Source organism: Cavia porcellus, unplaced genomic scaffold (genome assembly GCF_034190915.1).
Source record: "Cavia porcellus strain 051 isolate PalLab524CR breed Dunkin Hartley unplaced genomic scaffold, mCavPor4.1 scaffold_19, whole genome shotgun sequence".
NCBI lineage: Eukaryota > Metazoa > Chordata > Mammalia > Rodentia > Caviidae > Cavia > Cavia porcellus.
Window position 1 is genome coordinate 8,835,755 of NW_026947502.1, and position 14,683 is coordinate 8,850,437.

Consider the following 14,683-nt stretch of genomic DNA (forward strand, 5'->3'; position numbering starts at 1 on the left):
AGCAACCATTTTTTAAAAATCCGAGGAAGGAGAGGTCCCGACAGAAAAGTACAAGAATCTGAAGAAGATGAGTACAGGGGTCTCAGCCGGAAAGGCTTCTCGGAGGAGAGGGTGCTGGGAGCTATTGGGAGGCCAGGTCCTTGCTGGCTCCAGCTCGGGCCTCGCTCTCCAGAACTGGCCCATGGCCCTCACTTTGAGCACATGCAGCCTGGTCCTGCCTCAGGGCCTCTGTCTGTCTGTTTCTCCTCTCTAGAGCGCGTTCCCCTGGGTTGTTCTCACATCTGCATTCCTCTCGACTTTGGGCTCTCGGCTTCCACCCAACCTTTAAGAGAGACCCTCACTGCCCTGCTCACCCGGGTCCCTTCCTTCCATCCTCCCAACCCCTTTCTCACTCACCACGTTGGTGATTTTTAAAAACATCCCCATTAAATGGCCAGTTCGAGATGGTACTTCCCCATATGAGCCTGGAAACTCAGAGAAGCTAGATTCTTTGCCCAAGCAGGAGCTGTGCTCTGAGCCCAGTTGGATGCTCCCCCAGTCTGTCATTTTAACCACTCTGTCTGTCTTGGGTTTTCCACATTGTATAAAAGTTACAGGTATTCATTTAGGAGATCAGGAAGGTAGGAAAAAAAATAATAAAGTCCATAATTCAGGCACCTGCATGACACCCATTACATTATAGTTTACTTGTTCCTAGACATGTGCCCCTAGCAGGATGAGTTTTTAAATGGAGCCATGTACTATATTTTATAACTTGTATTTTTCGCTTGTTATCTTCTTTGAAATTTCTTGCCATGTCAACTTCTATTTTTGCGAAGTAGCAATGGCTTCTCTCACTTATCCACACTGGCATGCCCTTCTGGGCCACTGACCCATTTGTTATGACCCCATTTCATAGGTAAGTGAAACTGAGACTCTGGATGGGAAATAGCTTACCCTAGTCACAATTAACAGAGGCAGAGAAGGAGCAGGAGGAAGAGGTCTGTGCAGCTTCTCAACTCCCGCTTAGTAATTCTCTTTCTTGGCTCTGATAGAGCTGGGTGTCCCTTTGAAGAAGCGATTGGGGGTTTCTGGTGAGAAAAGGAGCCTGTTCCTGCCTCCAGGGCTGCTGTGCCCGCTCAGTTGGAGATCATTGGGAGGGAGGAGCTGAGCACCCAGGGAACCGGTATGGTGAAAAGTACCTGGCAAAGGGGTGATTTTCAGCTGGTTATTTTAAGTACAATAGCTCCTGTTAATATGCGCCTGTGCTGAAGAGAACCAAGCATTAATTAAAGCAGGAGCACACACTGTTCATTTACCTTCCGTTTGCCGATGGGCTAGCGGGTATTTTTAAAACCTCACTGAAGTACCATATTTAAATATGTTCCCAACCCCGAAGACATCAAATGCCAGATACGTTGGGCTCACACCTAGCCCACCGAGGCAGGGCACTTGGCCCTGGGAGCCCATCTTGCCTCTGTAAAGCAGTTGGTGGATCAGCAGGTTAGTGGGAGCTGGGGGCATGGCCTCTCTGGATGCAGAGACACCGTATGTTTAGGTGTTGTGGGTCGTCTGGCAGACAGCTCTAAAAAAAGATCGACTTTTCTAAGAATTTAAACCCAAAAACATTTGTGAAGAAAGTCTCACTTTTAGCACTTGTGAGGTGCCAAATATTCCTTTGCATCAGGGAATCGTGTAGGGAGTGGTGCCTGGGACCCTGAAGGGTAAACCCTGCATGCTGGGGGTTTTGGCCCTGGTCAAATCTGAATGCACTCTCAGTGCGGATACAATCGTAGCAATGGAGTCAGATGAAGCTGGGTTCCCACTGGAGCTCTGTCATTTATTTTGTGACCTTCGCTAAATTATTTGATCATTCTGAACCCCAGTTTGCTCATTTCTCAGTGGTAATGTGCCTCACTGACCTGAAGAGAGGGATGGGGATTAGACAAACAGAAAGAAGAGTATCATGCAGCTCAGAGCTGGGGTCCAGGGAACCGCGGCTGCTGGTGTAATGAATACATTCTGGATGAAGCAAAGTTCTTTCCTTTTCCCATTTCTGTCCCACCACAGAACATGGTACAGGCTCTTGCTGCTCTGGAAAATGTCTCTATTTTTTAGAATGCCCACAGCCAGCCCACCTCCAAGGCCCAGGGTGCTGGCACCTCTTCCACAAAGATATTCTAGATTTTTCCACAAGAACATGGCCTTTCCCACTTTGATTTTCTCAGCATTCAGTCAGTGACTTCCTGATCATTTCATCTTAGCACAGCTCTTATAGTAGCTTCTGTGCATGTGTCACATTTCCCCTATTCAGCTGTTTCCTTGAGGAGAAAGCTCGGGTAGGGTAGACATCATGCTAGGTGTGTAGTGGGTTTTGAGTAAATGAGCACCATCATTCATGTAGAGTACACATTTATCTGCATAATGTGTTCACTGAGCACATATTATGTGCCAGCACTGAGGTAGGTGCTAGGGATACGGCAGCAAATCACACTGGTAAGATGCTTTCCCTCACTGAACTTAACATATGAGGGGAACAAGACAGATGATAAATAAACAAATCAACCAGTATATACCTGTAAAATATCACTTAGACATTTGCAAGTTCAATGATAAAAGGAAAAAGAGAGAGAGAGAAAGAGAGAGAGACAGAGAGAGAGAAAGCAGTAATATTTCGGGACAGTGTGTACGAGGGAGTGACATTTGAATAGAAACCTGTAGGGAAGGGTGGAGAGAGGCAAGTTTGGGGTAATTCCCGGGAAAGGAGTCCCAGGCTTGCAAAGGCCTTGAGGTGAGAAAGACTTTGATGCACAGTAGGAACTGCAAGGCGGCTGAGGAGGCAGGATCACAGCAATGAGGGACTCAGAGCACAGGAGGAGATTAAAGGGGGGCCAGATCAGGGAACACACAATTGAGATTTTTATTTACTGATCCTGACAGCTTTAAGGTGCATGCAGTGAAAATGGTGCTGTTTGTAGTGTTAGAAGATCTCTCCGGCGAGGGTGTAGACATGGATTGTATGAAGTCAAAAGAAGAAGCAACAAAATGCTAAGCTAGAACCGCCTGTCTAATCTGGTGTCTGTGGAGATGGAACTGGGGCGATGACTGAATTCCATGGGCCAAGTGTGAGGGTCAGGGAAAAACACAAGTAAGATATGACACTCAGGTATTTGGTTTCCACAGCAGAGAGGATCATGGTGCAACTTCCGGAGGGAAAGACAGAAAAGAACAAGTGTCATTGTATTTATGTGAAACTTTCTGGTAGAGGCTCCGTGGGAGTTCTACTTTGGATACCTCAAGTTTAAGGCACTGATTAGGCAATTATTTACTTGCACTTAGAGAACATGGAGATTCAACTGTGGGAGTTATTAGCATCTACATACAAAGCTCATGGGACTAGAGAGCATGTCTAAGGCAAGACTGTAGACAAGGATGGAAAGACAGCAAGGTCTGCTCCAGATGCAGTGGCTCAAGATTAAGCAAAAAAGAGAGGCAGTAAAAGAACTTACAAAGGACCAACCTCGGAGGCAATAGGAGGTCGAGGAGAGTGAGTCTTAGAAGACAAGAAGAATGGTTCCAGGAGAAGTCACTGTCACCACCATTATAAGTGACATTTTAAGCCTAGTTGTGTCTGTGCTAAGTATGAGATGTGGTTTATTGAATTATTGAAAGTCATGAGATGGGATTCATTGTCCTCTTTGCTAGGCATGGAAACCAAGGCTTGCAGACTGAGCCAGAGACAAATGAATGCGTGCATGAATCCACATCCATTATTTTGCAAATTGTGACTGTACTACACTTCAATAGCCGACCTAATTGGAGGAAAAATGGAAAGAAAAATCCATTCGTCTTTAAATCATAGATCTGCAAGAGCTAGAACTAGAAACTAACTCCCAGCATCAGGCGCTTTTCTGAGAGCAGTTGTCCCCAGCCCTGGCCCTCACCACCAGTGACAGGGACCCTCCCCCAGCTGGAGTCCTGGCAGGAGACCAGCAGCTGGGCCCATTAGAATGAGTCACTCCAGCTCTGCCAGGGAAGCGCAGAGTGATTTGCAGCTGGTGACAAATGCAGTGATTGGCCATCTACACGCAGCGTCTTGGACGAAGTGGCCTCATCAGTGGGATTGTTGCATTTGGCCAGCGCTAATTACCCTGGTCTATGAATCTCAACGCCTGATATGGAATGAGCCTCTCTCTGAACACAGCGCTGCTCAGTAATTAGACAAGACACACTCTTTTCCTCCCGGTAATTTAGAGGCAGGCCATCTGAGCCTGTGCCTTCTTGCTCCTGTTTCCAATACTTTTTAAAAATAGCCATTTGAAGTACATGACAAAGGGAAATAGGTCGCGCTCAGTGACCTCTTGTGCTCAGCTGCATGAAGGCGCACAGGAGGTGTCCTGTCGGTCCCCTTCCTCTTGAGGGTGACAGGACGTGCTTTTGAAATACAGAAGAAGGTCCACTTCCAACTCCTTGTCAGAGATATCCCGGAGAGGAGGCTGCTGAGATCAAAAGTTGATTGCTGTTTAATCACTTTCCACTGCCTCCACAGGATCCAAGTGTCTGCTCTCTGCCAGGCTCCCTGGCCTCGGTGTCTGCTTTCGCCTAACCTTCTCCCCTGGCTGTTGGTCTTCCACCTCCACCGGAAGTGCTTACTTTGTGTTAAGCACTGAGCCACTCCTATTTTCATTATGTCTCGTTAAGAACACCTTTGAGATGAAGGCTCCATGCTCCAAAAAAGTAAGCAGAGAGATTCAGTGAGTTGCCCACTGTCACACAACCAGTAAGAAATGAGACAGAACTCCCTTCTTAGTCTGGCTCTTGTGCTCCTGCTCTTGACCCATGCCCTCTCCTTTCACCCTCAGGGTAGATTAAAAATAATTGTCAAATGAATCATTGAAATATGAAATATGTTATCTGAGTGTTTGTGTGGAAGTGCTAATGATTGGATAGGTCATAAGTGTTTTGCTAATGGTTGCACATTAGCTTATCTAAAGTTGCTGATGTTCCCAGTAGGAACTGAGAGCAGAGATCAGCAAACTGTGACCTCCAGGCCAAGCTGAACCTGTCATGTTTTATAATTAATGCACTATTAGAGCACAGCCATGCACATGTATTTACATAATATCTGTGTCTGGTTTCACACTGTAACAGCAGAGATGAGTAGGATAGCAGAGACTGTAAGGACCACAGAGTTTGAAATATTTACTAACTGGAGTTAAAGTTAACTGAGGCCTGATCTAGAGCAAAAAAAAGCCAAGCTGTTCAACTATAAACACACATTTAATGTCTTACTCTGAACTCTAATCCAGAACAAGAAATCTTTCAGAACACAGAGAATGGTCCAGTCACATTCTTATTACTTTCCATGAGCATCAAATTATTCAGTTAGTGACACTGTTATGGTTTGTGTCTAGATGTCCCCTCAAAGCCTCATGCAGTCATGGTGGTAGGCTTCTAGAATTTGTGTTGATTCATGATTTAATGCTGGGGTTACTTACATATGTGAGTGCTGCACCTGCCTCAGTGCCCTGCTGTAGCCTGCATAAGATACGGATGAGAGAAAGAGGCTTGGTTTCTATTTCCTCCCCTTTTTCTCTTGTTGCTTTTTGTCTTGCTCAGCCATGAATGGTTGTCGCCATATCTGCATCAGCTGCTTGGAGCCAGCTGATTATGAACTGAAACTTCCACAAACTGAGAGCTAAATAACCCTTTCCTGCCTTAATTTTGCAAATTGGATATTTTATCTCAACAATGAGAGAAAAGTTACCAACACAGATACATTTAGTGTTTTGCCTTCTAGAGGGGAGAAGATGATTTGGTGGAACAGATGCTTCTACCAGCTTCCAACCTCCAGACCCTATCAGAGTCCATCACCCAACAGGCACCAGCTATTGCTGAGCACCTGTCCTCTCCCTGGCCCTATGGATCTCCACTACATTCCAGCTCCTTGCTCTCGATCAGCCTGCCCTTTGCAATATGAACTCTGATACAATTCAGCCCACCACTGTCATTGTTAATAAAACCATAAGTGATAGGGTTAGTAACAATTTCAGTCAATAAATGTAATAGTAAGTAATGTGATAGAAGAAGTATAGTGGTATCATGTAAATATAGAAGGAATAGCTCAATGTTTAGGGGCAGACACTCAGAAGTTTGCAGAGGAGATGAGAACTCAGTCATTTCCTCCTTCTTAACCAGATCTGCTGTGCCTTCTCTCAGCCCTGCTCATGTTCTGCTTGGTGAACTCCTATCTGCTCTGCAAAACCTAGCAGGATATCTCCTCCCTCAATGACTTCCCCTGACCTCTGCCAGTAGAGTAATCAGCAAGTGCTTCTGTGTTTCCTCGCCATTGCTTTCTTCCTTGTCATCTGATTAAGGCAGCACAATAATTATTATCTAATATTTACATATGATGGTGATGTAGCTTAATTAGGTCTTACCTTGTGTCAAATATCATGCCAAGCACTTTATAGGCAGTCCATCACATCTGATCCCAAAGCCTATCTTCCCCATCAAACTGTAAACTCATGGAAGAGAGACACCATAGTATCCACACTTTTATCTCCCATGACCAACATTCTCTTCCACTCAAGAAATGTTTGTAATATGAATGAATAAATTGTGTGGCACTCACAATCCTAAAGATTCCTGTTTCCTCTTTCTTTACTCCTGTTCACTGCTGCTATTCAGATTTAACATGTAAAGTCTTGAGTCATTTGACTTTAAAACACAGAGATCTTTCCACGTCGGCCTGGCCCAATCAGGTGAAACTATTAAAAGTAGCTATTGGAAGTCAGAGAGATTCCAAACATGGAGGACTTTAACATGCCAAAGTAATATATATATATATATATATATATATATATATATATATATATAATGATACCAGCCCTACAACCACAAGGATCTGAATTCAAACAAACAGGGAGCCTGAAAGGCAACCTTGGTCTCACAGCCACAACTTAATTTCAACTTAGCGAGGCCCTGAACAGAGAATCTAGCTGCCCTAACCCAGACTTCTGACCTGTGTACCTGGGAGATGGTTAAAAGGTATTGTGATAAACTGCTGTGATTGTGGTAGTTTGTCAGGTAGTCACAGGCAGCAAGAGGATTTCAGTCCTATGGAGACACTATTGGCCAGGCTGTGGACCATGGGTTCCACAGAGATTTAAAGAAATCACTGATGGTTCAGATATAGCTCCGTGGAGGAGTCATGCCTTGAGGAATACCACGCCTATTCACAGAATGAATCAGATTATAATAATAGAGTTAATGTCCTCCAGGGGCTCGAGCACTGCACAGAGAATAGGGAATGTCAGTGGTTAGTCCCAGCTCTGATGTCACCTTGCTATGTGACTTTGTCAAATTATTTTAGGTCTCTTGACCCCTTTCATCTGTAAGGTGGGGATAAAAGTGTTTTTGGAAAGGTTTTACATATTCAAAGAGCTGAACTTAGGATGTTATCATTTTAAGATATTGATGGGAAACATAAAATTCATAAAAGAGTTTGTGAGATAAAATTTGAAGATAGATTCAGGACTTCCAGGAATATTCTATTCATACCTCTTTTGTCCATTTCTCAGGGTCATATGTGAGGTAAAAATAAGATAATGGGTCCATCAAGCCATTCAAGTTGTCACCAGTTCTGCAGGAAAATATGGGTTCATCAGTCACCTGTCCTAGAGAGTTTTAGGAAGGTTCTTGCCAAATTATGAGACTAAGCAAATTCAGGTGATAAGGCAGACCTCCCAGGGCCCCAGATCACAGCTGTTCCATCCTACTAGAAGAAGGCTGCTTTTCTCTGTGGTTCCCTGGGAGGCTAATGATCATCATAAAAATAATGCCTCCAATTCCAAAGGCACTTTTCACAGTGCCTTCCCTGTACCATCTTAATCCCAAGAGTTTAAATCCCTTAAAGGGAAAAGGATGGACTAAAAGTCCTTCTAGTTCTAAAAGTCTTCATTTCTCACCATGAGAAAAGTCCCACTCACTGGTGGGGCATTTCCCATTGTACAGAGCAGCAAGACTGAGGCCTCAGAGAGGGGGGTAACTTCTCAAAGTGACAGGGCTGCTTAGTGACAGAGCAAAGGCTCTCCTTTGGCTGTCTTGCCCTCAGATAACTCCAGCTCCCGGATTCTCCTCTCCTCCCCTCTCTTTCCTCCCCCTCCACTCCTCTGAACTGAGTAAATGTGCTGTTTCCAGACACAGGGCAAGCTCATCCTGTACCAGGACTGAGCAGAAGGCAGAAAGGAGCAGCTCAGGCTCAAGCCCTAATTTTATAAAACAGACTCACATAAAGATCCCCAGTTATGATGCATTTTGAAAAGCCTTTTCCCCTGGGCTGCCAGCTCATCCACAGGTGACACCGGCTGGCTGATAAGCTGCAGGATCTTTCTCTGGTGTCTTCATTAAGGAAATCAGGCTGATGTGGGCAACACTATGTGGAGAAGCTGCTCTCAAAGATGCTCCCCGTTCCCAGAAGGCAAATATTAATTAAAAGAGAGCAAGGGAGAAGGTGCCTCAGGCCTGGAGCTTTCTTAGGAGGCCTTTGAGCTTTCCCAGATGATCTTCCACTTGTGATGGCCTAACCGTGTCTCAGGTCAGTAACTCTGGGAAAGGAAACAGCCAACTGAACATGTAGCTTGGTGCCATCAATCCGAACACCCCAGACCATGAGCAGTGTTCTCTGATCCTAACAGCTCTTCTCCGTCTCTGTCACCCTATGTCAATGAAGCTTCCAAGCAGTAAGAGATGCTACATTTATGTACCCACTCTTATTGACAGCCTACTCTGGCCCGGGCCCTAGAGATGTAACACTGTCCAGAAGAACTGAAAGATTCCTTTTTAGCCTCCCAGAACTTATGGTCTAAGGGCATACAAATAGACAAATAAACAAACAGATTCCAGACTTCAACTTCCACAAGGACTGCATGGGTCAGTCCTGCATTCGAACATTAAAAACATGACAGTGAAAACAAAGCGTGCACAGGGTGGGATCCTTTGAAATCTAAGGGACCAGATAAAAATCACCAAGACAGAAGTACAGAAAGTATGTCAGTGTGCAGCCCTGGAGAGCGAGTCAGTGGTCAGCAAACAAGGGCGTTGCGGGTCCCTGAACAGGTTGAACTTTATTCCAAGGATAAGGCTTTGTCCCCTGTTTTAAGCAGGGGATTGACACGATGCAATTAATATCTGTCAAAAGATCACTTACATTGCTTTGGGAAGAAATGATGAGGAAGTAGAAGGAGATCACAGGGGGCTGAATGGAGGCAAGAAGTCCAGTTCGGATGGCACTGTAATCATCCAGAGTGAGGAAAGCTGTCAAATGATGTCAATGCTCATTCCTATCTGTCACCTCCCGAAGTGAAAAAAACACTGGGACAGTTTTACAAAGATTAGTCTGGGTCCTGAGGTGCTGGGGCAGTTTTTTAGTCTTTATCTATCTTGCTATACTGTTCCAGAGATGCCATACTGGCCTGTTTTCTTATAATTTCAAGTCACAGACTCACAGAGATGGGAGGAGCATGAGAGGAGGCAGCAGGTCCATGGCCCATAATGTGACTTGACACTTTCTGTCTTTCTTAGCATTGGGGTCCCCAATCTTTGAATCCTCAGGGATGGAGAATAGCTACCAAACACAACTTTGTAAACGATCCACAACTTGAACCCGTTAAGAAATGGGGAAGGAGGTCTCTCATTTCCAGGATACCAACGTGGCACCACCCCAGCCATCAAAAGTATCTCCCTCCTACTTAAAGTTTGTTCTCTGAGAAGAACTGCCAGATGCTCCTAAGTCAACTCATGTGACCAGGTCTCCTGCCGGCCCTTCGGGAAACATGGCTCCCCATGGCTTCCTTTCTGATTATGTGTCCCCTCTTAAGGCACCTGGACGTGACTTAGGTTTGCTCTACTCTGCAAGTCGCGTTCCTTGGGACGTTTCCTTTCTCTCTTGCCCTCTTAATGGGAAGTATTTGGTAGCATTGTTTCCCACATAGCAAGCGTAAGAAATATTTGTTGGGTTTCTGAGAGCAAACTCTGCCTTCCTAGAGTAAAAAGTTAACTCCAGGAAACTCAGACCAGGTAAAATGTGAGCCTACTACAGGTAGTCAAGCATGGCCTGGAAAGTGGAGAGGAACAGCAGAAGGAGCCAGCAGGCCTGGATCCCGCTCCAGAGGCTCTGTGTGATTGCAGACTCTCAAGCTTCTTTGTCTGCAAGACTCAGGTTGGATAGATGATCTCTCAGAGTGATTAACACTGGGGTTTTTGTTGGTGGTGGTGGTGGTAGTTAGTTTATTTTTATCTTTTTTGGTTGGTTGGTTTGTCTTTTTTGAGGCCAGGTTTCACTATATGTTTCAGGCTGGCCTTGAACTCAGATTGTAGCCCAGGCTGGCCTCGAATTCACAGTGATCCTCCTGCTTCAGCCTCCTGAGTGCTGGGATTACAGACATGGGCCACCATGTCCTGCTGATTAGCACTAGGTTTTAGTTCATCACTGCCACCTGTTAAAAGCTCTCAGCTTGAGGCTGTCAGAGCACGGGTCAGAACGGTCTTAGAAATACAGTAGCTCTCTATGTCTGCCTTAATAACCTGACCAGATGGAAAGAGAAATAGAATGCAAGTAACTTTATCACAGTGTGACTCAGAGTGAAACAACACCTTGTCCGTACGCCACACAAAATCACCCCATGTAAAACCCAGATCGTCTGATAGTGTCTTCCAGAAGCTCTAGATAGGGAAATAACCTAGCCAAATGAGAGTGTCACAGTGAAACTCGACTAGTCTACACCTCTCTTCATTGTTTTTGGTGTGAATAAAAAGAACAGTTCAAGGGTAAACTTTATACCTCACCTATGATTGTTGCATTTGGCTTTTTGATCTTTTCAATTCAGCAAAATCTTTTTTGTGGTGGTGGAGGGGGGTGGTTGGTGTCTCCAACCAATGGTGACACTCCCCACTGCCGCTGGAGTGTGGCTGTTCTCATTCTTTTTCCACTGTTGTCTCCCTTCCGTTCTTTCTAGTCCCTAATGTTAGTGACCTCTGAAGCCAGGAGTACAATAATGAGAAGACAGCCTGACTAATATTTCTGAACCAGCCAAATGTGTTTATCATGTATACAAATCCATTTGAATTCATATATATACATATATATATGCACAAATATTTGGTGTGTATGGGACTAATGTTTGGAAGGATGTTTACACACATCGGTGATCTCTGTGGACAGGTGTTGACACATATGTGCTTTTGGTGAGATGTGCCTTGATGTGTGTGTCTGCAGCTGTAAAGTGAGGGCAAGTGTGTCCTGTGTGTTATCACCACTGATGGGCGACAACCCTGTAGCTCCCCAGTGTGATGAGGAATGAAGCATGGATCTCTCTGACATCTGGGTTTTCCCATCTTGCTGACAGAAAGGAAGGGTGCAATGGGTTTTGACAGCTCTGCTGACAGGGCTCAGCCTGGCTCTTGGCCCCTCCCCCTAGCCTTCTGCCGCTGATAGCTGCCTTCTGATGCCTCTTCCCTTTGGCCTGCAGGTCCCTGTCTGGACGCATCGTTGGTGGTGTCTGGTGGTTCTTCACCTTGATTATCATCTCCTCTTACACGGCCAATCTGGCTGCCTTCCTGACTGTGGAGAGGATGGTGTCTCCCATCGAGAGTGCAGAGGACCTAGCAAAGCAGACAGAAATTGCTTATGGGACCCTCGAAGCAGGATCTACCAAGGAGTTCTTTAGGGTAAGGCCATCCTGTATCCTGAGACTCATTCACAAGAGAAACACCACTGCCATTAAAACTTCCTGCTCATTAAAGAGCTTGAGATCTTGAGGGAAATGGCTTAACCAAGTCAGGAAAACTCAGAACTTACCCTTTCAAGGAAGTTCAGGCACAAACTACACCAGAACACCATGACTGTCTGTTTAATTCATGTGGCTCTGTTCCCTCCTCCTATTAACTTTTACAGGTGTTCAACTGTTTTCATTATTTGTCTTTGAGCTGCTCAGGACAGGATTTTGACTATGAGATCCACACTTGGTGTTCCCCCTCAGAAGCCATCTGCTCCAAGATGGACTAGAATCCAAAGCTAACAGTCATTTCTGTGTTCCTGGGTTCAGTGCACAGAACTCAGGTTCTACATTCTCCTTGGAGGAGAACTTGCATGACTCTCTTGTTCAACCTACAGTGAGGAAGGCTTGATGAAGGAGCTTTCTACAGCCCCCAGGAAATACATATTTCTACTTTCACAGATGCTTCAAAGCACCTACATTATTTTAAACCCTTCCACATAGGAGGCTGTGCTAATTCTGTGAAGGGCACAAAGCATATCCAAGACAACCCCTGATCTGCCTCCCCAAGGCCCAACAGTCATGTTAGTTATAGATTAGGAACAGTTTACAGATAAGTTTGGAACCTTCCTCTTTGAGTCCCCTTCCATACCATAGCAGGAGCTCAGGGAATGTTCGTTAGCCTGATGAACCAGAAGCTAGTAGACTGGAAAAATAACCAGATTGGGAAATCTGTTCAATGGTGCAAGGAGACAGAGAAGAGGGGAAGGAAGTGGCGAGACAGCTTCCGGCTGGAGCTGTGAACAAAGGGAGCACACAGGCTTACGGTCAGCTAGGTGGAGAACTTGACTCCAGACATGACTCGTCCTGCACATGTAGCCCCTTTGACGCCATTTCTGTTCACTCTTAAAATGGGGAGAATAACATTCGTCTCCAAGCCTCTTCATGAGAATAAAAGAGATAAAGCAAAGAAGACACAAGGAAAAGCAGAGACGATGAGTAGCAGCTGCATCTACCTTTAGGGCTCCAGGGTTGACCTGAAAACATTTCTAGGTATAGTAAAACCAGGTCAGACCCAAGTGGGTCTTAGACAAATCTTAGACAAAGGGAACAACTTAGACCAATGCCTAACAGAGAAAGCCCTGGACAGTGGACAGGTCCATGCTGGGAGCTGAGCAAACAGCGCATGGACTAAAATGCATCTACCAGTGAAAGTAATAAGCAGCCACCACCACTTACGCAGCACCCACTATGAACCAGGGCCTGTGCCAAGCACACCCTGAGTGAGTAGCCTTGTTTAACTCTCTCCTTAGAGAAAAACTAGAGAGTGCTGTCCCCATTGTGTAGATGAAGTTCCCAGTGGTAGAAGTGATTGCCTAAGGTCAAATAGCTAATTCATAGCAAAAGGAGCTGGGAGCCCAAGATCAGCCGGGAGGATAGGGCCTCATAGAGACTCACAGGTTTTCACTGCAACTTTGCGGAGCAAACCCCAGGCCCCAAGTAACTCAATGCAGTATGTGCCGCAGCGCTTTGCGCATGGGCTTCTCTGCTCTGTGTGACTGACTGGAAAGGGACCAGCCTCTTAGCCTCACTGAGCCCATCAAGGCTACAATCATCTGTTATCAAAACCACAGCGAAAAGGTACCTGAGTAGTCACCAGGTCAGAACTTTTTATTTTCAAAGGAGGCTCCATTTGCTTAAACTCACCTTGTTAATTGGAAAAAAAAATAAAAACCCATTGCCATTCTGTGACTATTTCAGCCTACTACCAAAGTGTGAAGGAGATACCTAATAATTGTCAGGAAAACCAGTCCTATGTCTCAACTCCTGATGCATTTGGGGAACAGCCCAGTGGACTCACATACAGGCATCTATCTCTCAAATATACACAGCCATGTCTGTCCCCAGAGCACTCTCAGGCCCCTCATGTCATTCGCATTTTACCTGTGACAGAACAAGGATTATGGCATCCACCTGTAGATAAGAAATCAGATTCAATTAGATTCGGGAATTCAAGTATCATGGGAAGAAACAAAATCTAAGTTATTTCATTCCAACCCAAATATTCCTCCCGCTGAACCACACTATCCCAATGTGACAGGGATAAATGCTCCTCAAAACCACTCAGGGGACCTGATGACCTGTGGACCAATCTATTCTATTTAATTGATATTTGGGGATATCAAGCCCCAATGAAGAAAGCTGTTGTGTCTCACTTAATGAAGTGGACAGCTCAGGTTTAAAACTTAAAAGTTCTTTGTTAATAATGGTGTCAGCTGAGATACCATTACAGCACCAAGAAAGAATCTGGAAGCAAAGCAGTGTATATTCTCCAAGTTCCGTGTCCTCACTAGCCTCCTATCTTGGTGGTGAATGGATTTTAAGTTTTATGTTGGTTTTGATTAATCAATTGTTCTTGTTAGATACCACGTGTGGAGGAATTCTGAGGTTGCATCTAGGCTGTATTTCAAAACATTTTTTAATTGATATGGATGCCTGCCACATAACAAGAATATAGGAAAAGAAACTGTTATAAAGCAAGCCATGTATGTAGCATTGCTACCCTAAAGTAAACCCTAAAAAGGGACTACTAGTAGCAATTGCACCACTTACAGAATGCCTTCTTTGTCCCATACACTAGATTAGCATTGTACCTGTGGAGGCTCCACAGCAATGCTGTACAATGGGTACTATTATCACCATGGTCAGAAGGGAAACAGGGAGTCTCAGAAAGCTGGTTATTTACCCATGATCCTGCAGCAAACAGGACATAAAACCTAAAATGATGGAGGTAACTAGTTGCAGTGGAATGGCAGAAGGTGTGCAGTCAGGAACCCAGGGTTTTATTCCTGGCTTTCCCACCAACAAGCTACACGACACTGGGTAGTTCATGGTCACATCATGGCTCTTAGAGCACTGCTGAAATT

At 45.1% G+C, this 14,683-nt stretch overlaps 1 protein-coding gene across 6 annotated transcripts in view; it reads left to right on the forward strand.

Moving 5' to 3' along the window:
- Positions 1-14,683, forward strand: part of Gria1 (glutamate ionotropic receptor AMPA type subunit 1) — a 291,561-nt gene that overhangs the window by 232,731 nt on the left and 44,147 nt on the right. For all 6 annotated transcript variants that reach the window (XR_010041060.1, XR_010041061.1, XM_063230678.1 and 3 more), the window contains exon 12: positions 11,511-11,709. Coding sequence is in view for 4 of the 6 variants with exons in the window: in XM_063230678.1 (XP_063086748.1) it covers positions 11,511-11,709 (199 nt within the window). In the remaining 2 variants the exon portion in view is untranslated. The remainder of the gene's footprint in view (positions 1-11,510; positions 11,710-14,683) is intronic.